This window comes from Phoenix dactylifera, chromosome 15, assembly GCF_051530095.1.
Source record: "Phoenix dactylifera cultivar Ajwa chromosome 15, Ajwa_hap1_PhDact_Kaust_v1.1, whole genome shotgun sequence".
NCBI lineage: Eukaryota > Viridiplantae > Streptophyta > Magnoliopsida > Arecales > Arecaceae > Phoenix > Phoenix dactylifera.
The window spans coordinates 20,476,104-20,498,928 of NC_143204.1; the positions used below are offsets into that span (position 1 = coordinate 20,476,104).

General features: G+C 38.6%; 2 protein-coding genes across 10 annotated transcripts; both read left to right on the plus strand.

Moving 5' to 3' along the window:
• Nucleotides 1-3,157: 3,157 nt before the first annotated feature.
• Nucleotides 3,158-13,303, plus strand: LOC103707911 (cyclin-dependent kinase C-2-like). 8 transcript variants are annotated; one of them, XR_015973609.1, is made up of 16 exons: nucleotides 3,158-3,292; nucleotides 3,537-3,692; nucleotides 4,462-4,543; nucleotides 4,641-4,731; nucleotides 4,821-4,850; nucleotides 5,008-5,117; nucleotides 5,208-5,280; nucleotides 5,369-5,489; nucleotides 5,630-5,747; nucleotides 8,123-8,262; nucleotides 8,423-8,480; nucleotides 10,905-10,975; nucleotides 11,135-11,838; nucleotides 11,930-12,044; nucleotides 12,364-12,454; nucleotides 12,545-13,303. XR_015973609.1 is itself a non-coding variant. In XM_088711664.1 (14 exons), exons 3-14 carry the CDS (start codon nucleotides 3,583-3,585, stop codon nucleotides 11,709-11,711), a joined length of 1,617 nt encoding a protein of 538 aa, XP_088567790.1. In that variant the 5' UTR covers nucleotides 3,186-3,292; nucleotides 3,442-3,463; nucleotides 3,537-3,582; the 3' UTR covers nucleotides 11,712-11,920. The 8 variants fall into 8 exon arrangements, 6 of the variants coding, with proteins under 6 accessions (XP_008790844.1, XP_038990183.1, XP_088567790.1 ...); XR_015973608.1 differs by lacking the exons at nucleotides 12,364-12,454; nucleotides 12,545-13,303 and having other exon boundaries at nucleotides 3,181-3,292; nucleotides 4,972-5,117; nucleotides 11,930-12,083; XM_088711664.1 differs by lacking the exons at nucleotides 11,930-12,044; nucleotides 12,364-12,454; nucleotides 12,545-13,303 and adding an exon at nucleotides 3,442-3,463 and having other exon boundaries at nucleotides 3,186-3,292; nucleotides 4,972-5,117; nucleotides 11,135-11,920.
• Nucleotides 13,304-15,951: 2,648 nt separating this feature from the next.
• On the plus strand, nucleotides 15,952-22,226 carry LOC103707909 (ubiquitin carboxyl-terminal hydrolase 4). Of its 2 annotated transcripts, XM_026804969.3 has the most exons (7): nucleotides 16,184-16,323; nucleotides 17,706-17,822; nucleotides 17,895-17,962; nucleotides 19,450-19,548; nucleotides 20,271-20,459; nucleotides 20,572-20,753; nucleotides 21,316-22,226. In XM_026804969.3, the coding sequence occupies exons 2-7, from the start codon at nucleotides 17,798-17,800 to the stop codon at nucleotides 21,707-21,709; spliced, it is 957 nt and encodes a 318-aa protein (XP_026660770.3). In that variant the 5' UTR covers nucleotides 16,184-16,323; nucleotides 17,706-17,797; the 3' UTR covers nucleotides 21,710-22,226. The 2 variants fall into 2 exon arrangements, with proteins under 2 accessions (XP_008790843.3, XP_026660770.3); XM_008792621.6 differs by lacking the exon at nucleotides 17,895-17,962 and having other exon boundaries at nucleotides 15,952-16,323.
• The last annotated feature ends 599 nt before the right edge of the window (nucleotides 22,227-22,825 follow it).

The window sequence follows — 22,825 nt, forward strand, 5'->3', positions numbered from 1 at the left end:
TGCTTTACAGGCCTTGTGATGATGCTGTTATGCTGGGGAACTTTACAAGCTTTGGTGGCGCTATTCTGATAGAGTGATGATGCTGTTATGCTAGGAAACTCTTCAGTGGTGCTCATTTTGACAGATTGAGGCTTCCTTTGTTGCAATAACGCAACTGTTATCATACATGCACAGATTACATGCAAGTATGCAGATTTTCACTGATACATGTGGATACTGCGGAGAAATGCTATGAGGCATCCGCTTGATGCACTTCATAAAATCACCTTGCCGTGTGGCATGAGAGGATCGATATTTGTGAAGGTGCTGTATGTTGAGTTGCTAGCCAACATTATGTGATCTAAGAGTTTTATTTTGCACTAGTAGGTGCCCCAAAGTATTTTCCTTAGGGTTTATTTGGTAACGGTATTTGGTGTAAAGAAAAAAAATTCAATTTTTTTATTTTTTAAAACATTTTCATTATTTATGAAAAAAAAAAAGTGAAAGTAAAAAACTACCTTCTTTTTTTCAGAAAAAATAAAATTTTAGGCTTCCTTCTCTAGTGCCTCTCATATCTCTATTCCGATTCCTCTCCAATTCTCTGTCTATTCGGCTTTCTTTCCATCTCATTGTAATGTCCCTGGCATCGTGCTCTACACCGATGACGCCCTCATCATCACCCCACACATCGTTTTCCTTCTCTACTATTGCTAGCCTTCCACAGCCTTTTTGATATCTCCACTGAGGTCCTCATAACTCTGTGTCCTCCGCTTCCTCTCCAACTCCTCCCTCACCTCGGTTCGTGCCTTCTATAACTATCCTCTTGCGATGGTCGCCCACTTTGTTAAGGCCAAGTGCATCCTTAAGTACCTCTTTCTTTGCCACCTCTATGTCTAGCTTTGTTTATTAAATATATTTTTCTAGTTTTGTTGCTTAAAAAAATTACTGACTACCAAATATATTTCTGTTTTAATTTTTTTATTTAAAAAAAAAGTGACAGTGGTACCAAATACAATCTTAATTGGTTACTTCTCTTATTGCGATGCATCGCATCTCATGTAGATCCCCTTAAGTGTGGGCAGTTGGCATGTGGATGGCGTTTGCATGTCATGTGATTGGCACTACACGTCTGATGAGCTTGGCAAGGAATTTTTGTTGGAGCATGAGCCTAGATTGATTATGACATTGAAAATACAACTATATCTAGGAGTGGTAATGGGTCGGGTCGGATTGGGTCATGAGTGGCCCCGACCCAAACCTGTTTCTTGTTCAAGTCCTAATATTGGATCCAGACCTAACTCAATAGAAGATCGGATCGGGTCCATGGCTACAATTTTTGACCCAATAGATTATTCGAGTTAGGTCGGATCCATATATAACCATATCCCAACACAAAAAATTTGGATCCGGATTGGGTCCAGTTTGGGTCCAGATAAGGATAAAAGCTAATACTCTAATAACTTGCTTACACCGTAAATAACTATATCTAAGGAATTTTCACTTTCTCAAAAAAAGATTAATAGAGATATAGAAATCAGATGTTGTTGTATAAAGACAATGAATAAATATTTGTTTTGCTTAAATATGGGTTAATGTTTATTGTATTTTATATGTAAAACATGCTTGAGATATCTTTAGCACAAGCTAGCATGACTGAGTTCAAGTATAAACTAAGTTCATATATTATTAGCCATTTATTGGCCCACTAGTTGCATAGAATAAAGACTCATGAGGCTCAAATTACTTGCAGAAGTCCTACTACCACTGAACCTAACACCAAACAAAGCTTCGACCTAATGATACTAAAAGGTTGGGTCCACATTGCCAAATATGTAGAATAAACTTATGGATCTTCACCTGTTTTTGGTATTGGTGAAATTTGCTATCTTATTTTAAATTGATTTGATCTGGAATACCAATTCCACTACATGTTACTATATCTATTACTTCCTCTTCTTTTTAAACAAATAAATTCTTTCATACATATTTGCATTTTCTTTTTTTTCTAATTTCATTCCAGGTAAATGTAATCAATGAAAGTATTCATACTCCTAATGACCACCAAACTCTTATCTAACCTACCTACCTTCATAAAAAAATGCAACCCCACAATTTGAGACCACCACGAAGCTTGATATCATTATATTACTCCACATTTCTACTCACTGTCAACTTCAGCTTAACAATTAGGAATAGAAAGTTAAGACACAAGGTCGAGCCTTAAGCACCAACTGGGTGGCCGGGCCTGCACCCCTACATCCTGTGGGCCCAAATGGTTAAGCGAGTTTGGGTCGGATCGGAGGATTGGAAGCCTAAAATTACTTAAATTTCAAATCGATCAGGTTGGTTCGGGTCGGGTCGAAATTCAAAAAACCCAGACCCGATCCTGAAAATAGAATAAATCCAATTTTAGAACCCAACCCGCCCCACGAGTCTTTTAAAATGGATCGGATAGGGTCTAATCAGATCGGGTCACTGGTCAACCCGACTCATTTGCAGCCTTATTTGTATCTTTCTAATGCATCCCTGCGAGCCCTATTCTTTTTTTCTCCCTTTCGTCCTCTATCCTTCCTCTGCATACTAAGAACTATTCTATTTCAACTTGTTTAACTTTTCTATCTAGAAAACTAGATTATATCTAAAGGTGTTTCTCTTATTATTTTATTTTATGATTTCCACGAATGTATTTCACTAGATCAATACAATAAATCTATTTTTACCAAAAAAAAATAAAATCAAAACCATTGGTTTTGAGAAAGAAGTTGCTTTACCATTTTGACAAAAGGAAAACTAGCTGTATGGGTAGAAGCTTTAAAGTTAAAGGAATAGTTTCCTAGCAAAAAAAAGAAATAGTTTAAAGCATCTGCAAAAAAAAAAAACTTGAATTCCAAATTAGAAAAGGCCTTTTAGATGGAGAGAGATATATATTTTTTTAACAGTTAACTCTAATAGAACATTTGCCAAATCATTAAGCTTATATAGGATTCGAATATCATATCGAAAAAAATTTAAAAAATAATCAAAATAAATTTAAGTAGTATAACAACCATTCAAAAATATAAAAAATATCTTTATTTTTTAATATAAGATAAGTGATTTTATTAATATTGTTAATTTAATCGAAGGTAAGCATAGATTAAGTGTAATAAATATAAATTTTTGAGCAAGTTTTTATAATAAATTATTGGATGTAAATCCAGTAAACTATTGTAGGCGTGCGTTTTCCACGTATTATCTCCTCGTCCGGTTCCGAGCCGTCCTCTTCTTGTAGACGACTCCAGGGTTCTGTCGCCGCCGCGCTCCTTGATCGAAGGTAAAGCCCTCTCCTTCTATTCTCTTTTCTTTTGTAAAGGATTTCTCCATGCCTTCTCCCTTGTCTCCTCCCCTCTTCTTCTTTCCCTCCAAAACCCTATGGCCTGTTTCCTCCCGAGTTCGTTGACTCTTTAGATTTAATTGAATCAGAGATCCTTCATCGGGTGTCGTGGTAGGATCGCGTTGCATCTTGTTTGGGGAATTGATCAAATTGTCCATTGATCTCGGCGTATTTGTTCTGCCAGGTTTTTTCTCTTCTAGATCTTTTGAGGAATCGCAGTATAAGGGGGGATGGCTGTTGCCGCTCCCGGGCAGCTGAATCTTGAAGAGCCCCCCTCGTGGGGGTCTCGGAGCGTCGACTGCTTCGAGAAATTGGAGCAGATTGGGGAAGGCACATACGGGTGAGTGCATGAACCGTCGAAGCTCTCTCAATAAATATTCCTTTGCGTAAATTCTTGTCTCGATTGCAATCTTGTGTTCTTATGTTGTCGAGAAAATATGTTTCTTTTCTTCAGTAAATCTTGAATTCTGGTAGAAAGGTTGCATCTTTTTTGATTTTTCTCTTTTCTTGTGGTATCTACATGGCTCTGATGGTATTCCTTACATGCCAACTAGCATATTGATATAGACAATCATAAGAAGCTCTAAAATTGAATTGGCTCACAAATTTGACAACTCTCGGGAATCATGTGCATATAGATGCTTCGTACTGGAACTTGGCTTTTCTGTTGTTAGCTGAAGGTTTTGTCAAGTCTCAGTTGGAGAATTAGGCTGGATTTAGTGATCTTTTTTTTTTATGGCACAAAAATTCAATGAAACTGTGAATTCGTCCATCAATTTGGTGTCACGTGGTATGCATAACACTTCATTATGGATGTTTTGGTGGGGGATTTGTTTTCTGGATGTCTTCATCAGTATGCAACACAGGTACATGTCAATGTCCTTTTGTTTGTATTATTGCTTGAGGTCTTGATGGAATTTCTTTGAGTTGCTCTTTCGTCTTATGCCTTCTGAAATATCTGGAAGTTTTTGTATCATTTGTGCAACATTGGCAGCATGCGATTGTATACAACACTCTATTAACATATATCCATTAACATCTAGAACTTCTTATTTTATTGGTTTGATCCCAAAACATTATGATTTCTTTTATTCTTATGATGATTGCAGGCAGGTATACATGGCTAGAGAAATAAAAACAGGGGAAATAGTGGCCCTGAAGAAAATTAGAATGGACAATGAAAGAGAGGGGGTATGCCTTTATGTTCTATCTGTATGCTTATGGAAATTCTTCAAATTGAAGGGTTGAAATGTTCATCCTCTACCTAGGCTAAAATTTGGCCTTGCAGTTCCCTATAACAGCCATACGTGAAATCAAAATTCTGAAGAAGCTGCATCATGACAATGTTATCCAATTGAAAGAGATTGTGACCTCTCCAGGTTTGATTCATGATCACATATGAATACCTCTTCATAGATGACAGGTTTGTCATATCATTCTAAATTATTTTTTTGTTAAACATGACCAGGTCCTGAAAAGGATGAACAAGGAAAGCCAGGTTTGTTTTGTTCAGTACCTTATAGTTTCACTGTGAACTTCTTAGTTAAAAATCATCTATTTCACCAATTACAATTCAGTGTTATTTTTCTATTTGTCTTCCTGCCCATCTTTTCTGGTAGGGAATTCCGATGTTCTTCAAATTGTTGATACTGCAGATGGTAACAAGTATAAAGGAAGCATTTATATGGTTTTTGAGTACATGGATCATGATTTGACTGGCCTAGCAGATCGTCCTGGGATGAGATTCACGGTACCCCAAATTAAGGTATTAAAGAAGGTCTCTATAATCTGGTGTTATGGTTCATTTTACTGTCTACTGATTGTCTACTACTGCTGTTTGGTCATCTCCAATCAGTGCTACATGAGGCAGCTGCTAACAGGTCTTCATTATTGTCATGTCAATCAAGTGCTCCATCGTGATATTAAAGGTAGTACAAGGTTTTATATATAATATGGCAGAAATTTTTTTTTAACCTTGTTTTTGCTGCTGATTCGATGTTATTATTGTTACTGCAGGTTCTAATCTTCTAATTGATAACGAGGGAAATCTAAAGCTTGCTGATTTTGGCCTTGCACGATCATTCTCTAGTGATCACAATGGAAATCTAACAAATCGTGTGATCACTTTGTGGTATAGGTAAATACTTCTGTTCTTCATTAACATTTGAAGACAATGCTGATTTCCATATGCATATAGCTTTCTGTTTCTGCTGGTTTAACAAGATACAGCACTCTCTGTATCCAATTGATCAAGTTTCATTGTGTTTTTGGTGACAGGCCTCCAGAGTTGCTGCTTGGAGCTACAAAGTATGGTCCGGCTGTTGACATGTGGTCTGTTGGTTGTATCTTTGCAGAACTTCTGTATGGTAAACCAATCTTGCCGGGAAAGAATGAGGTATTGTGCTTCTTTGTGAATCTATACATATTCTTTCTTTTATAGGGGTTTTATTACTTATAGTTCATATTAGGTAAGTTTGGTCCTCATGTCCATTCATGACTTGGGGGTTGTATAGACAAGCAAATGCCCTAATTATGTATTTGTGCTTGTATGGCTATGAGAGGCTCTCTAAAGATTTTTCGGGACTCGTAGTTTTGATAGAACTTGTATTACTCACTGTGAATCTTCTCAAAGTAGACGGCATTCTTAATAAAATTAAGCCTATTATGATGTTGCAGCTGGCGTTCAGAAAGTCTTGTTGACACACGTGAACTATAAGTAGAGGAAAAAATTGTCTACCATGCTACTATCAATAGATAAACACATATTATGATGAGTAACAGAAATGCAATTTAAGAGATAAGTAAACGTAATGTGGAGGATCACTGAAAGGAGTTTTTCAATATGATTAAAGACTGAAGGAAATGAATCTCAATTTGGAAACATCATAGGCTTTTGTGAAAAAAGTCTTCATAATTTGAGTCTAGGTTTAATGAGCTAACCAAGAAGAGAATGAGAGAGGATTTTTGGGTTATGGTTAAATAAAATTTATGGTGCTGTTATTTAGGAGTTGTCACAACCATGTTATTGTATGCTAAGAGGTATTAGATTAAGGGTATGGTTGGTCTATATTAAGCAGGAAGCAAGCTTTACTTTGATTTTTGGTTTTGGAAATAGGGAAAAATGCAGAGGTAACAAGGAGGAACTTGATGAAATTCAAAAATAGATCCGGTTGTTCACAGCCATTTATAATGCTATTTAATTGTTTACGGCTGAGATATTAGGGGAGCCCCTGGCATCTGAATTTTATATCAATTAGGGAGATCTGAATGCACATTTGTGTGCATGAAATTATCAATTAAAAAAAGAGAAATGCTGAAGAGTTTTTAATATGCAAATGATTATGCTAAAGAAAAAAAAGCATTTGAAGTTGTTTTGGAAAGAAAGGGAATCTAAGCTTTTAAGTTTCCAAGGTGATTGCTGTTGGTTTGGGGGTTTTATTCATCTTAGAGGGGTATAAATGAGAAAAGGAGGGTATTCAGAGGTCAGATCACATCAAAGCAGCCCAAAGGCTAACTCATTGTATAATATTTTGGTAGTTCAAGATGCAATAGGGGCTTTCTTGCCAATTGGTGTTTGTTTGTTGCTTCAATAAGGAAAATGATTGGAACAACAAATCAGATCTTTGCATCTTTATGCATTGGATTTCGATAAGCAACAACATCAATTACTATTACAATAATATTAACAGTAACATATAGCAAGATGCAATAAGAATACCTTATGCTCTAAGTAGCTACTGGTATTTGGGGAAAAAGGGGCCTAGTGTTTCTTCTTACACAGGTCAAGAAGAAGCATATTCACCACCAAATCTCATGTACACATTTGTAAATGAAAGGTCATATTAGTGATGAGCTTTATTCTTATGCTGATAAAATGAGTGATAACTGTGTTATGCATTTCAAACATAACACTGAGAATCCTTGAATTTGTTTCTTAATATCTTTAGGCTGCAGTTTTTTTTAATAGTTTCTTCGTACATGCAGTTGTGTATGGAGGGATTATTAGGATGATCTTCTTGAATACAAAGCACTCAAATGAGTACTGCAATTTTCACTGGGTAAAGAAAGTCTAAGGCACGTTGTTTTCATATTGTAGGATATCTTATCATTTATTGTTTACTTGGTTAGTTTCACGCACCAATTAGTAAGTCTCTTTTCTAGAATTATTTTTGGTCCATGAGAATTATAACATTGAGTCATCCCTGAGATTTTACTGAACCAAGATTGTCATTGCGAAATAAGTTGATTATCACATGCAATTGATTGTTTAATACTTAAAATCAAGTTTTAATGTCTCGGTATTAGGTACGATACACCTCCGTACCAACAAATGGTAAAGGTGCTAAGTCAGGACAGGGCCTATACGATTTCAGTATGGTACTGTACTGAGCCCTGTGCCTGTCCTGTGCCGGTACAATATAGTATGTCTAGTACATGCAATTCAGTATGTAAAACTTTGTTTAAAAATAGTTTGCCCTTCTTGCTTTGCTGGCTATAGTTCACCTTTTTCTTTTTGCTAAATTTAGGATTTTGCATTAATTTAAAGGTTATTTTTAATGGATTAGTTTTTAGTTTGAAGTGAGATATGGATTTATTGGACTCTTTGTTCATAATTAACTAAGCAGACCAGGTTGGTTGATGCGAACTATTTTCTTTATGGTATTTACAGATTTCATAAGTCTGTTTTGACTTGTTATTAAGTTTTTTTTTGTCTTATTGAAAGCTCTCAAAGTTGAATATGACATTTACGTTGCTGACTGTTTTTTGCAGCCAGAGCAATTAACTAAGATATTTGAACTTTGTGGAACTCCGGATGAGGTCAACTGGCCTGGTGTTTCAAAAATTCCCTGGTATAACAATTTTAAGCCTTCGCGGCCAATGAAGAGACGTCTCAGGGAGGTTTTCAAGCAGTAAGTAACTCGTATGTTTTCTCTCTTTTCGTCCATGTTATTGGCTCTGGCATGAGATGGTTTTTGATAAGCAATGTATTAACGAGCAGGTATGAAGTTTTGAAATTTTGGATGTTGTTTTGTTTGTATCCCTGTTAAAATGTTATTTGTGATTTGACAGTTTTGACCGGCATGCTTTGGAGTTGCTAGAGAGAATGTTAACATTGGATCCATCCCAGGTAGTTTCATCAATTTATTGCCTAAAATGCATTCGGAAAAACTTATTGACAATGGGTTAATGAATACATGCTGGATTGTTCTTACATTATCATCAATGACTTCATACAGAGTGTTAGTCTTATCATAAACTATTATTTTGCTTGATTTTATTTGTGTAGTTTCATTTTTAATTGTTCCTTTCATACTGGTGTAGTATGTGCTTCTATTTTATTATTTTAACCTGCCAGAAATGGATCAGATTTATCCTCTTTTTGTTCTTATTAATATCTGAGGAGAAAACTTGATGCAGATGTATCTGATATTGAAATTCATAGGCACATTAAAGTAGCATTGTAGTTTGAGTACGAAATGGAAGCAGAATATGCTTCATTTTTAAGAATTTGGGTGATTCTTTGAATTATAATTGACATCAAAATGAATACTACATGAAAGAGAGAACAACTCATAAATATTCTTGAGTCATATGTGTTATGCTGAGTGGTGCATTTGCTTTTTCTTGAGTATTGCATGATATAGGACATGCGGCAGCAAGCAGATCAGGGAACCATGAAACTGGTGCTCTAAATTGCTCAAATATATGCGTAAATGGTGATGCATAATAATTTGCACCAAGCATGGGAAATGATGAGCTTTTACAGTTATCCAACTCAAGGTCGGAGGAACTGGTCCCGAGCACCGTACTGGTTCCCTGGCGACACGAGTTGGTACAGTTCATGCCGGGCCTATACCGACGAGGGTATGGTACCGTGGGAGACAAAAGAGAGAGAGAGAGAGAGAGAGAGAGAGAGAGAAGGGGGAGAGAGAGAGAAGGGGGAGGGTGGCGAATGCTGGTGGAGGCTACGGCAAGCGAGGCCGCGGCCGGTTCTCCTGTTTCGAACTGTCGCGGCCTCTGTTGGCCCCCCGCGGCCCTCTCTTCCCCTCCCCCGCTCGCTCTCTCTTTTCTTCTTTTCTGGCTCCGGCAACGGGTTTCGTTTTCGTTGCCGGAACTGTACCGGTGAGCCACCGGTATGGCTCGGAACGGCCGAAACTGCCTGGTTCAGGACGGTTCCGCCGATCTTGATCCAACTAGAAAATGCTATACTACCTTTAGTTTTTTTTATTTATTCATTAAAAAAAAGCGCTAGGTCAGTTAATTCTAATTTTGATGATACTTTTTTAATGCCATATAGGCAAAATTTGGTAGTTAGGACACCAATGTGGGATTTACTCGCCGTTGAGGCCTGCTTTATTAATGGGTACAGATTATTGTGATATCATGATTAGCTTACGGTTGGACTGTATGGATAAAGCTGAGGCGGGAGTTTCTAGTTGGACTATTAGACTAAATGAGAGGCATGTACACTATAGCGTGTAGGAGTTTTCATTTTGGGGGAACTTGTGATAATAGTCATGATCCATCTCATGTTATAGGGATGAGCCATGAAAAGATCACTTTTGCATAACAATATAAGAATATAAATCATAGCATTGTTGTCATCTGACAATTATGTGCCTCAAGGGATAAGACCAACATGCACTCATCCATAATTCCAGGGTCATCATAAATGTCATATGTCATGATTGACTTTGTAAAACAGGGAGGGGAGGGGGGGGGGCAGAGATATAATTAAAATTTTATAAATGTTTGCTCAATACTGCTTCACTTCCTCTATCCTATCATAGCATGTGTCATTCTTTGTTTCACATTCTGGCTTTCTTTGCATAGATAGGGATGTACCTCAGGAGTGTTGGGGCTTTTTGGTTGGCTGGAAAATTTTATAAGTCAACTTCCAATCAGAGTTTTTTTTTAATTAAAACATTAATGGAATTTTTTATCAAATAAGAGTGTTATAATTGATGTCTGCAACTTCATCAGGTTTCTGTGATGCATAATTTAGTTCTCAAACATTTTTAGCTACATGGAAACAACTTAAATTTTTTTTCATTATTCTGGCAATCCCTGAAGACTATTTAATTGTGTTGTGCATTTGCTGGTATCAGCCCATAGTCTGTAAAAGGCAAAGTTATTTAAAGGAAATCAGACATGTCAGAGGGATGAAAATTCAACGTTGGTGTTTTGGATCCTTTAGCTGATTATCAGCTGCTATGAATGCCACATTTAGGCGATGGATTCTTATCAGGATGAGCCTTGGAGGGAATATTTCTAGTGGCTATATTTCTTTTTTTGAGATTTTATATATGTTTGATATCTACATCAACTGAGATCATAAAAGGTTATCATGTTTTTCTCTGCATAAATGAGTTTGCTTTACGTTTTTGATGTATCCTTACCTGTAGATTCTTTGAGCTGATGCCACATCCATACATCTTTTACTTTGATATAAACACAAAGTATAACCTTTTCTCTCTTTTTTTCCTTCTTTTTTTTCTTCTTTTTTTTTTCCTTTTTTTGTGTGGGGGGGTTCTGTGTTGCAATATTTCAGAGGATTTCCGCAAAAGATGCACTGGATGCAGAGTACTTTTGGAATGATCCCCTACCTTGTGATCCTAGAAGGTAAGTGTTTTCTTCCCTAGTGTAGAACTAAATATGCCTTTTTTCTTCCTTGTTGGCTCTACTGTCTTGGCTAACAATCCAATCTATCATTTGTATAGCCCTTCATACAAATTTCTCACCTTTAATCCAATGTCCTGCATCTATTTCTTGGTGATACAGCTTGCCAAAGTATGAGTCCTCACACGAGTTTCAGACAAAGAAGAAGCGGCAACAGCAACGGCAGCAAGAGGAAACAGCAAAGAGACAGAAAATACAGCATCCTCAACCACATGCCCGTCTACCGCCCATCCAGCAAACTGGGCAACCCCATCCTCAGATCAGACCTGGCCCTGGCCAGCCCATTCACAATGCGCCACCTTCCATGACTGCTGGCCCCAGCCATCATTATGGCAAGCCACGTGGACCTTCTGGCGGGCCTAGCAGATATCCACAGGGTGGAAATCCCAGTGGTGGATATAACCCTAGTCGTGGTGGTCAAGCTGGCGGTTATGGCAGCGGCCCATATCCCCAGCAAGGACGTGGACCTCCTCCTTATGGCGGAAGTGGTATGCCTGGCACTGGTGGTCCTAGAGGCGGTAGTGGCAGCGGTTATGCAGTAGGTGTCACGAATTACCCTCAAGGGGGTCCATACGGTGCTTCAGGTGCAGGCCGAGGCCCAAATATGGTGGGTGGAAATCGCAGCCAGCAGCACCAACAACACCAGCAGCACCAGCAGCAGTATGGTGGCTGGCAGTAGTGGAGTTAGATACCTATTTTTCTTTAGATTTTCAGGATTGTTGAGTTGGTAACTTGGAAGTAACCTGTTGGTTAGAGTAAATAGTATTAGTGCGGAAGCTGAATTATGCTTTGCAATTAGGAGTTAGGTATTCTTCTGACTGCTATGTTAACTATGCGGACATAATCATTAAATGTTAGTACAGAGTAATGTGGTTACATTTTCGAATATTTTCTCAGGCTGTGTTGAACTGGAGTTGGGTATATGGAAGTGTTGATGTGCCCCAGTTGAGATTCACTGGTCGCTACTATGGTTCTTATCTAGGGACCTGAAATTTGTTTTTTGTTTGACAAGGTATGTCTTCTATATCATTTAAAATGTTCCCCTGTTAAATTGCTTGTTCTGTTCTGGTAAGTATGCAGAATGATGTCCATCTCTCGGCACCACGGTATAGTTGGGCATCATTTAGAGCATCTTCTGGAATCAGGGTCCTTTTGTTCTACTGTGGAGCTATCTTTACCTTTCAAGTTTCAACTTTTTATGGATATGGATGGGCCAGTTTAAGCAGCAGATCCGTTGAAATCTGCAAACTGAATTCCTATAATCTGGATTCTTGGCCTGGTTTATTGCCTTTTCTCTTTTTTATGGTCTCAAGTCTGCTCTGTTTTGACAGGACCCAGGAGTTGTGGTGGAGGGGTCTTAAAATATCAGTAGGGTGATTCCTGCTAGAAATGCTGTTTCAGGGCTGTAGCATGAGCAACGAGGTTCGTTTTGGAAAGGAGAATCTCTTCTATTTCCTGATGAACTTGCGACTCTGGGCCACATAATAACTTTTCCTTTTTCTGCTGTTTAAGGTATTGGTTTTATTCACCCATACTTGAGAAATTGAAAGCTCCAGAAGTTTAGACTGAGGGTGGTGGGATCAGCCACCTTGGTCAGGAATGCAAGCCAGGCTAAGGTGTGTTAACGAGAGGGAAAAGTGAATCGTCACAAATGGAATCCAAGTGCATGAGATTTCAGAGCAGTACAGTACCATTACCTCAGAAAGCAAGCCAGGGTCACGGATCTGGTTGGATTTCGGACCCATCGAAGCCCAACCTAACTTATACGCGGACGGCAAGCCCAGTCACCGAGACAGGCCTTTCGTTCTACATTCTCACAACAATCTTCTGAGTGTGAGCTAAGTCTGAGGGATTTATTGGGAAATGCAAATTTGGGCTGCTCGAGTTGGTGGCCCAACGAAGAATGGGGCGTTGGCTCAGGCTGGGTCGAACTGTTTAGAAATTGAGGCTGTCCAAGCTCTGACGCGAACTGACTGAGCGTTGAAGTTGAGTTGACATTGTTTAACCCAAGTCTAACCCGAGTCAAGGTGTGTCCGAGCCCGACTTGATGCAAATTATGGGTTTGATTTCTGTTAATCAATCCCAACCTGAAGCGGTGCAGTCCATGCTGACGAGGCCTATGAATCATGTAATGTAGTTAGTGGCTGCAAAAAAACAAGCGTTTGTTAAAAGCCTGTGTTTTTGGCTACTACTCAGCTGGTGGATCAGAAGCAATATATGGAAACATGGATAAAAAGAAAAGCCGCCCAATACATATGCGTTTGTGCATGTTATACTACTGTCGGACTAGTCTACCAACTCAGCTGTGGATCGAATCCAACAAAAAATTGCATGGAATGGTCATTCTAAATTCACGCTGTCAGTCTGGTGGAGCTTGCCAATCCGAGGCTCCTTCCACCTGAAGAACATGGAGCTTGTGATCAAAATTGCTACTTCTCGCTACCACAGACGTGAGCTTGAAAATGCGTTATCCCAGCCGAGGAGGATTTTGGGGATACCGTCGTTTAATAATTCCCTTTGGTTTCTAGAGATCTTTATAGGATATAAATGGGTCGCCTTCGTGTCAAAATGCACCTCAGATACAAGCAAAATATAAACCAAAATTAATAATATAATCAGGTTTTGTTTGTCATTTCACAAATTTCTTTCAGTGGATTTTACTTGGACTTCGATGTGTAATCATATATCTAATAATATATGACAGACTTAATTATTTATCGATATTTTGCTCCAACATTTCTTTTATGAGGAATTAGATATGATTTCAATTGTTCCAATTTTAAAAAAAAGAAGTGGAAATTCTTATTTGTTGCTCGGTGCTGGTTATTTCAATTGTTCCAATTAGATATGATCTCGAAGTCCGTACATTTCGCCGTACGGTTACCGTTGCAGCTTCGTGCGTCTCCACCAAACCGCTTCCCGCCATTTTATCCAACGGTCATCCTGGTATCTCTTGCTCTCCACCTTCTCCCTTCTACGAATCCTTCGAACTCGGAACCCACTCTATCTTCATCACTCCCATGCCCCCTTCTAAGTAAGCCCAGAAGCTCCCCAGATCCTAGAGAGAGAAAATGAAAAGAGAGAGATGGTGGAGTGCAACGACCCGTGCCCGTGCTGCGGCAACAAGCGGCGGAGGTCCGCTTTGGAGCGCTTGAATCCGTCCGCCGCCTCCCGATCCCCGCCGTCCGTCAAGGTCGTGCGCTCCTCTCCGGCCGCCTCCTCCCCCTCCGTCCTCACCTTTTGAATTCAGCATCCAAATGATCATTGCTGATGGGTTTCAGTTTTTAAATGTTTGGACTGCATCTTGAAGGTTCCATTCTCTTGAAATAGGTTTATTTAGCTCCATTTGATTAGCATATTTTTTGGATCATGCATCTGGATAACCTCTGCCGTTGTCAAGTGGGTAATTTAGTGTGCAGAATAATTTATTTTGGTCAAAATGAGTTGTAGCCTTAGGCAGAAAGTAAAAGATGTAATTAATCCCTTTTCTAATTTTTGTTTGTGTAGTTTGTACGAACCATGTATAGAAAACTTTGGACTTTGGAGCATATAGGTGAGGTGCTCCACATGGAATTCAAGATAAATCTAGTGCTCTTTGGTCCATTTGATATTGCAATGAGCATCTTTAGAAATTTTTCAACTCTAGATGGTATTTTTTTTATTTAAAAAAATGCGAATAAAATTATTATTGGGTTTAAAATAGCCTTTAACTTTAGGGTTATGGTATGTTAGATGATTTCTCTACTAATGCAATGGTTGCTTTAGGTCATGCTCTTGATAACATAATTATGAGTAATGATGATCAAGTCAAGATGGGATGTGACATGGTACAGTTATTTTTGGTTCAAAAATTCAAGAATCTAATATTGTTACTATTCCACTATTTTACAACAACTCGTAACATTGAAATAATAACATTATGCATATTAACATGCGGACAGCAGTATGTTATCTCTGGACAATTGTACTACATGTATCAAAAGAAGGTAAGAAATACCATCAAACATTGTTATAATTTATAACATCCATCATGATTGCTATATAACAATAATATCATGATCCTAATCCTTTTTAACTTTTTCACAAGAAAGTAGCTAATTTAGCGCAGACTTATAAGTAAAACCTTGATTAAAAGGTCCATTCTTATTTCGAACTCTCCGACACTGCTTCAGTCGAGAGACGATCAATACCTGATGTAAGGTAAGGTTCTGATTCGAAAGTGGTTACAAGTTTAAAGGGAAAAATGGTTAACTTTTTTGAGTCTTTCCATCTGAATATCCCGCCTCCAAGCATTTCCTCATGCACAAGCCTATGGGCTTAAGCAAGCCCCTTTCGGGGCACCGCCGTTGTCACGGAGCATAGGAAGGACGTGCGGCGATCACCCCGAAAACCTTCGCTTGCTTGGAGGCATTGGAATTCCATACCTTTGGAAGGTGTTTCTTTTGGATGGGAATACAAATGATTCATGCCCTCCCATGGCACCTCGTTATGATTGCATGACATTTTGTCCCACCAATCGCACAAAACCAGTGGTCGGCTCTTTGGCGTGTTAGACCGGTTGTTGGGGCTTCGCTCTCAATCCATCGAACAAAATCCACCAATCCCACACGACTCTACTGTCACTATCAGCCGTCTGATCCTCATCAAATTAGCACCCAGTATCCGCATTTCCATCAACGTAACATTGCTCATTCCAGGATTCCCCCCGAAGGGAACCGAGAACCAGCCCTCTTGCAACGCGATTCCCGATGAAGGGCAGGGGAAAGATGGCTCCGGGGGACGGCGCACGTGCGGTATGCTGTGTGGAGTCAACAGAAGAAATCACCGAGATAGGAGGGAAGGAGAAACGACCCGGCGATTAATCCGTCGACGCCTCTCCATCGCCCTGCATCTCGCTTCTTCTCTCTCTCAACTCCTGAGGCGATGATCGAAAGGCCGAACCGGAAACCCTAGGGCACTGCCTCCCCTTCCTTTCCAAGAAGCCGGCTTCAAACCCTAGGAGGCCGCATCCGTCTCGGGCACCCACGGCGCAGGACGGGGAGCGCGCGGCGGCGGCGGCGGCGGCGGTGGAAGGAGGGTTGGAGAGGGGGAGGTCGTCGGCGGGGGCGGGGCTGGGGACCGGGCTGCGGTATCTCGCTGGGGTCGCCGGGGGGTGGTGGGAGAAGTGGACGGTAATGGGAGCCGCGGGTTCCAAGCTCGAGAAGGCTCTTGGAGACCAGTTCCCCGAAGGCGAGCGGTACTTCGGCCTCGAGAACTTCGGCAATACTTGCTACTGTAACAGCGTCTTGCAGGTCTTCCCTCTTCCGAATTCTAAAATTTTCTCGATTCTTTATTCTAATTTCTTGTTCTTGATTTCATCCGTGCATGTGAAGTATCTTCTTGAATTCTTGATATGAATTTAAGGGCACAAGCTATCTTCTCGTATTTTTAGTATTTGTTATTTATGTAGATTTCATCTCTCTTGCCGGGGTTCTTAACAGAAATGATAGATTTTTCACTTATTCAGCGACGCAATAGGCTGGTTATAGATTGGTCTTATAAGTGGATGGTGTTCCAGGGGCTTTTTCCGCCCCTCCTCCATGTTTCTGTCTGTACTGGGAGAGTTACAGACGGTGGACTTTGGTATTTGACCTCCATATGATCATTTTTGATTGAATTTTCAACTTGATTGTGAACTGACTGTCAAATCTCAATATCATCGTTGAGATAAAGAATTCTTTTGTTTTCCTGTGCCACTGACGCGACATCGACTACTCTGTTTCCTTTTGAATCTTGTCTCCAAGACTAAGCAGCTGTATGCGATATCTCCTTAAGCATTGCTGGTATAAAGTAGAAATATTTCTTGATTCCCTTGCCTAATAACGTTATTCATTGCACCACCAAGGCACCAACGCCTTTGATTGAATCCTTTGTTCCCTGGTTTCTCTCCCTCTTCCACCGATGTGGTCCAAGGGCAACTCAACAAATGAATGGCACACAAAATCATTTTGGTTAATTAGAAATTTACCTGGGAATCCTCCTAATATCTATCAACAGCGTGGTATTTCAAAATGATTGATGCAATTGCATGTTCGTGCTGGAAAAACTGTTGGATCTTGAGATGAAAACATGGATAGAGAATTTTGACCACAATGCACTGATTTTCTAGCATGCTCTGCTGCACTTGCAGGTATAATACATGTAGATAATGCTTATGTGGACATACTTGTTGGGTTTGTCTTGGTTCTTGATGGTATGTTGATAGCATTTGATTTGTTTCCAAGGCACACAAAAATGCCATCTTACAAAAAAGATGGATGTTTTAATAATTTTAATATAAATGATTAGAAGAAGTTCTGTAACCAACTCATCACCAGTGCTCTGCTAGAATAAAAATGCAATATCTAAATTAGTCATGTGAATTTTACGGCATTATAGTAATTACCATTTCCAGCTATCCCCATTTCATTGGTCTATATTCCACTCTAGTAGTTGTCCATGCGCAACTCCTTACATGGGATACTTTTTCAGTCAGCAAAAGTTTGCCCTTAGCATATTCATTTATGAAGTAATTTAATTGTTTGGAGCATGTTTTCATTAGGTTTTGCGTGTTATTTTTCTGGTGCTTATGTTGTAAACTTAACATCTCCAACTTTATTTCATTTCTAACATTATCATTGTATTTCATATGCAGGCATTATATTTTTGTCTTCCATTCAGGGAGCAGTTACTAGAATATTATGCAAACAACAAGAACCTAGGAGAGACAGAGGAGAACCTTATGACATGTTTGGCAGATTTGTTCACTCAGGTAAAAGATGCACTTCTTAATTGTGATATCTTATCACATGTTAATTCTAATTATCTAATTCTTTTGCCATAGTGTTACTGTATCCTTCATCTAGGTTATTGTGGAGCAATACTGGAATATTTGGCTGCTTTATTTTTGTAGTAAGGGTCTATTTGCATTTTCTTTTTCTTTGTTTCTTTTGTTGGCTGTTACTGAATACTTTACTGCATGCTTATTGTATAAGATGCCTTTAAACTTAGTAGGTGTTGGCAACTATGCTTATAATTGCCTTTATACTTAACAGATCATTGCATGCTGGCATTGAACTGCATATTTGATGTCGTGTTTGTACATGCTTGCTGCTTAGCTTATGAAGGTTTTCTCTCAGCCATTTTAAATTTGAAACACCTTATCATTTTAAACAAGTAACATTATGTCAGCATTCAAGATTAGGATATTCCAATTGTACCTTGGAGAATAACTTATATTGTTGATAAGTTCTAGTTGTTTCCATCTGAATGCGTCTGACTAGCGGCGTGGTAATGTCTGCATGAGATTATATACACATATAAGCCTTTTATGACTTTTACATGGATTTTACATGATCAGATAGATATTTGATGTAACCTTTGAAAAGATTCATTGAACATGTTGTTCTTAATTTCTTTGAGTCTCTAGTCCACTAAAATTTAGTATTGTTTTGAGTAATCAAGGTTTTCATCTCAGCCTGGAGCTCGGCCAAGATCTTGGTTTGTATCAGTCGGGCACCATGCCATTACATTACATCCAAAATGTCAACCAGTTTTATCTTGGCCATTACACACAATACATCCTGATATATCACTTGGTAAAATATTCAACATATTGGCCAAGATATTTTGCCATGGAAGCAAATGTAGGTGGATATAAAAGCTGTACGATGTTAATATTAGCCAATACTATTCTTCATATGAGATGAGATAAAGAAATAATTTTATTTCTCGAGAAAATCTGTAGAACAGCTTTATGGATACCTCAGCCAATGTGATGAAAATATTGATATCTTGATATCTCGTTTGAAATTGAGAAGCATTGTTCATATTTTTTATTAGTTTGCTCAGTTAATAAACAAGCTGAGTGTGAGCTACAATTTTTGAGCTCGAAAAATAAATAAGCTGGACATGAACTTGACCTAGCTTGCTCATATTTGGCTTGGTATAGCGAAAATTGTAAATAATATATAATATTTCATTTTATTTGTTGTTTGATTTGAACAAATTTATGATCAAATGGCTCTAATGTTTTCTTTGGGGCCATTGGATTGAGATCTAGTGGCTTATTTTTGCTGTTAGAGTTTGTGAAGTTGATGTTGTTGTATGCAGTATGGACTATGGTTTATAGATTGAAATGATGGCAAATGGAGCTTGTACATATTGATTATGGGGCGTCGACTATTTTTCATGATAATTCATTATGCTTTTTGGATGCTTTTTTACATGTATTAACAAATTTAGCCTGTTCTTTCAAAAATTTGTTATATTGGCATATCCATAACCTGTCATATCCATCTACCATATTCATATTCATGCATTCATGTGTAAATGGAAGTTTTGGCATCTATGTTTTTTATCTTTTTTGAGGATTGATGTATTGGTATTAAACCATGCAGATAAGTTCCCAAAAGAAAAAAACTGGTGTTATTGCTCCAAAGCGTTTTGTGCAGAGAGTGAAGAAACAGAACGAGTATTTCCGTAGTTACATGCACCAGGTAATTCAGTCTCCACCTTGTTGTGCATTGTTAGTTGACAGACATTATGTTCAATGTACTATCAGTTTTAAGAATCAGTGAAACAGTCTTAATGCAAGCTAGTTTGGTTTTCCAACTATGTGAATTAACTTCCCTAGTGATTCATATGTTTTGACTATGTTGTCTATGGTGAATTATTTTTTGCACATGGTTATTTGGATACCTAATCTGAGCTGCAAGTGGATAAGGACTGTTGCTTATTCATTGCCAAATAATTGGCTGTTTCATTGCTTCCTATTATCTGCCTTCTGTGAGGCTTTTCCAATGCCTTGTGAAGAAGTGCACTGACTCATTTCCTTACACATTAGTTCATTCACTAACTGGCCAACTAGTATGCTATCTGAAATTTAAGACGATTGTATGCATTCACTATTGTTCTGAGTGGGAATGACCACCTGATAGTTTGAGATTTTGATTCTTTCACCAAATGTGATGTATTACCCTGTCTGAATTAAGGAGGGAGACAAGGATCACCCTTAGGATTCCAGCAGTCATTAACATAAATTGAGAACTTGCAATATTTTCCTGATATTGAGGATTAATGTTGACCACATTTCCATTATCAAATGCTAAGTATGTAGCATGTGGCATTTCCTGTTATTGTTACTTGGATTTTAGTTATTTGATTTGTTTTGCTAGTTTGATAGTTGAACTTTCTTCTTGTCTTCTTGACTATATTCTAGGATGCACATGAGTTTTTGAATTTCTTGCTGAACGAGCTTGTTGAAGTTCTTGAGAAAGAGTCTAGTGCTGCAAAAAGTTCCCCTGAAACCTCATCAGCATTAGAAAAGACTGCTAATGGGCCAGTCCACCCTCAAGCAAACGGAGTTCCTAAAGAGCCACTTGTTACATGGGTCCATAAGAGTTTTCAGGTGAATTAGATGGCCTAAATTTGCGCTGCACCTTCTGTTCAATGCAACGTGTATGGAGCTAGAAAGCTGGTATTTTGTGATGCCAATTTAAATTTTAAATTTTTTCTTGCAGGGTATATTAACCAATGAAACTAGATGCTTACGGTGTGAAACGGTCACTGCAAGGGATGAAACCTTTTTTGACTTGAGCCTTGACATTGAGCAAAATAGTTCTATAACAAGCTGCCTCAAAAACTTCAGTTCAACAGAGACTTTAAATGCTGAAGACAAGTTCTTCTGTGACAAGTGCTGCAGGTCTCTGTCATCCTTATCCTTTTCTTCCTCCTGATTCATTCCTTTGTCACATAGTGAAAGTTACCTTGTAGGTGCCATTAAGATTGAATTTGTTGACTTTATTATAATGCTTCTGGATTTTTTTTCAAAAGGTAGTTACTGCTAACCACTTCAAAATATAAGAAGCTAACCATAATTTTTGAAATCTAATATGAAGATCCTTCTACTCTGTTTTGTTGCTTGATAACATTAACCAGGCAATAGGATTGCTTCCTTTTTGGTGTGTTGAGTTTGTGTAATGTATTTGTCAATTACGTGCTTCATGAGTGTAGTTCCGAAGTTTTCATTTTTTTCGAACTGCTTAATCATCTAAAAGTGTACTTGCGAAAATGTTAACTATTGCTGAGAATTGCAATTGATTGTTAAACAAGATCAACGAGAATACGATGGTCATGGGAATGTTGGGTTGAGCTTAATTTTTTTCTTCCACATATCCTCAGCCCCTTCTTTTTAGCCTTTTGCACATTGTCATCAATTAATGGTAACCCTTGCTAAAATTTGAAATTTTTGCTTCTCCATGCAGTTTGCAGGAAGCCCAGAAAAGGATGAAGATCAAGAAGCCGCCACATATCCTTGTGATCCATCTCAAGCGCTTCAAGTATATTGAGCAGCTTGGGCGATACAAGAAACTGTCATACCGGGTTGTGTTTCCCTTGGAGTTGAAGCTTAACAACACGGTTGATGATGCAGACTCTGAGTACTCTCTCTTTGCTGTTGTGGTCCATGTCGGGAGTGGTCCCAACCATGGACACTATGTCAGCCTTGTTAAAAGCCACAACCATTGGTTGTTCTTTGATGATGAAAATGTGGAGATGATAGATGAGTCCACTGTGCAGACATTCTTTGGGTCTGCGCAGGAGTACTCAGGCAATACAGATCATGGGTACATCTTATTCTATGAGAGCCTCAGGTGGTAGAAGTTAAGAGAGAGGTTTTCTTCATAGCAAGTTATTTGCCTGGCACTTGTTTACCTCCATTACTTTCCCCTCCGTAGAACAATTAGACGTTCTTGGAGTTGTGTAAGATGAGATATGAAAGATGTGATCTTTTGGGTGATTGTAGTGTACAGTGGATAGTGGAAATGCACTGTCTGTTTCTTCAACAATAAAATAGAAGTCTACATGGATGGTAAAAGTTTTAGTCTTGTTGTGTTCGTCAATGTTGAATATTTGTAATAGACAATGCGATCTTCCCCCGGAGAGTGTTTCTTGTGAGCTGTATCTGCATGTACTGGAAAGCAGGACTTATAGGACTTTTTCCTGAGCCTTGATACCTTTGATTGTACATGTGAGGGACTTTGGATCTTCCACACTTTACAGGCCAGTTTTGTTTATCAAATTTTGGCAAATGTAAAAACCTAGACAGGAAATTAGACTGCAGGTAATTGTGTCTGTAATTGAATTGAATGGATTGGATTCTCAACTTTTCAAGGTTTATGCAGGATTCTGTTATCTGACTAAGGGCTACTTGTTTTCATTTGTGTTGTTATTTTTGATTCTTATCAAGATCTCATCGAGCCGAAGCTCATCAATCTGAGGTGAGTAGTAACATCAGCATATGCTTTATGAACTAGTATTAGAAGTTTAGAACTGTCTGATGTTGTCTTATACCGTCAACATATTTTAAATACAATGAGTAGCGAGGACCCCATATTACTGAATAGTACAATTTCAGAACTTGAATAACGTGAATCTCTTACCGATGCTTGAAAGAAATTTAGCAGTGATACATTTACACAGATGAGGAGGCAGGTGAAGCACTCTTTTGCCAGCTTCGGCATGAAGTGAAATCCAATGCCCCGGCCAGAATTTTCCAGCGCGTGCACAGTCCAGCCACTCCCTTGGACAGATCATCTAGGGACAAGGGAGCAGAGCCGTACAGGGACTTGCACCACAAGAAATTTTATTGGCTGATCATCACTGACATTATTATAATATTATTTACCAAACACCATGATCATCACTAATCATCACTGACTGATCATCGCTGACCGTTATTTGCCCAATTAATACTGGGGAGTAGATTTTTTGAAG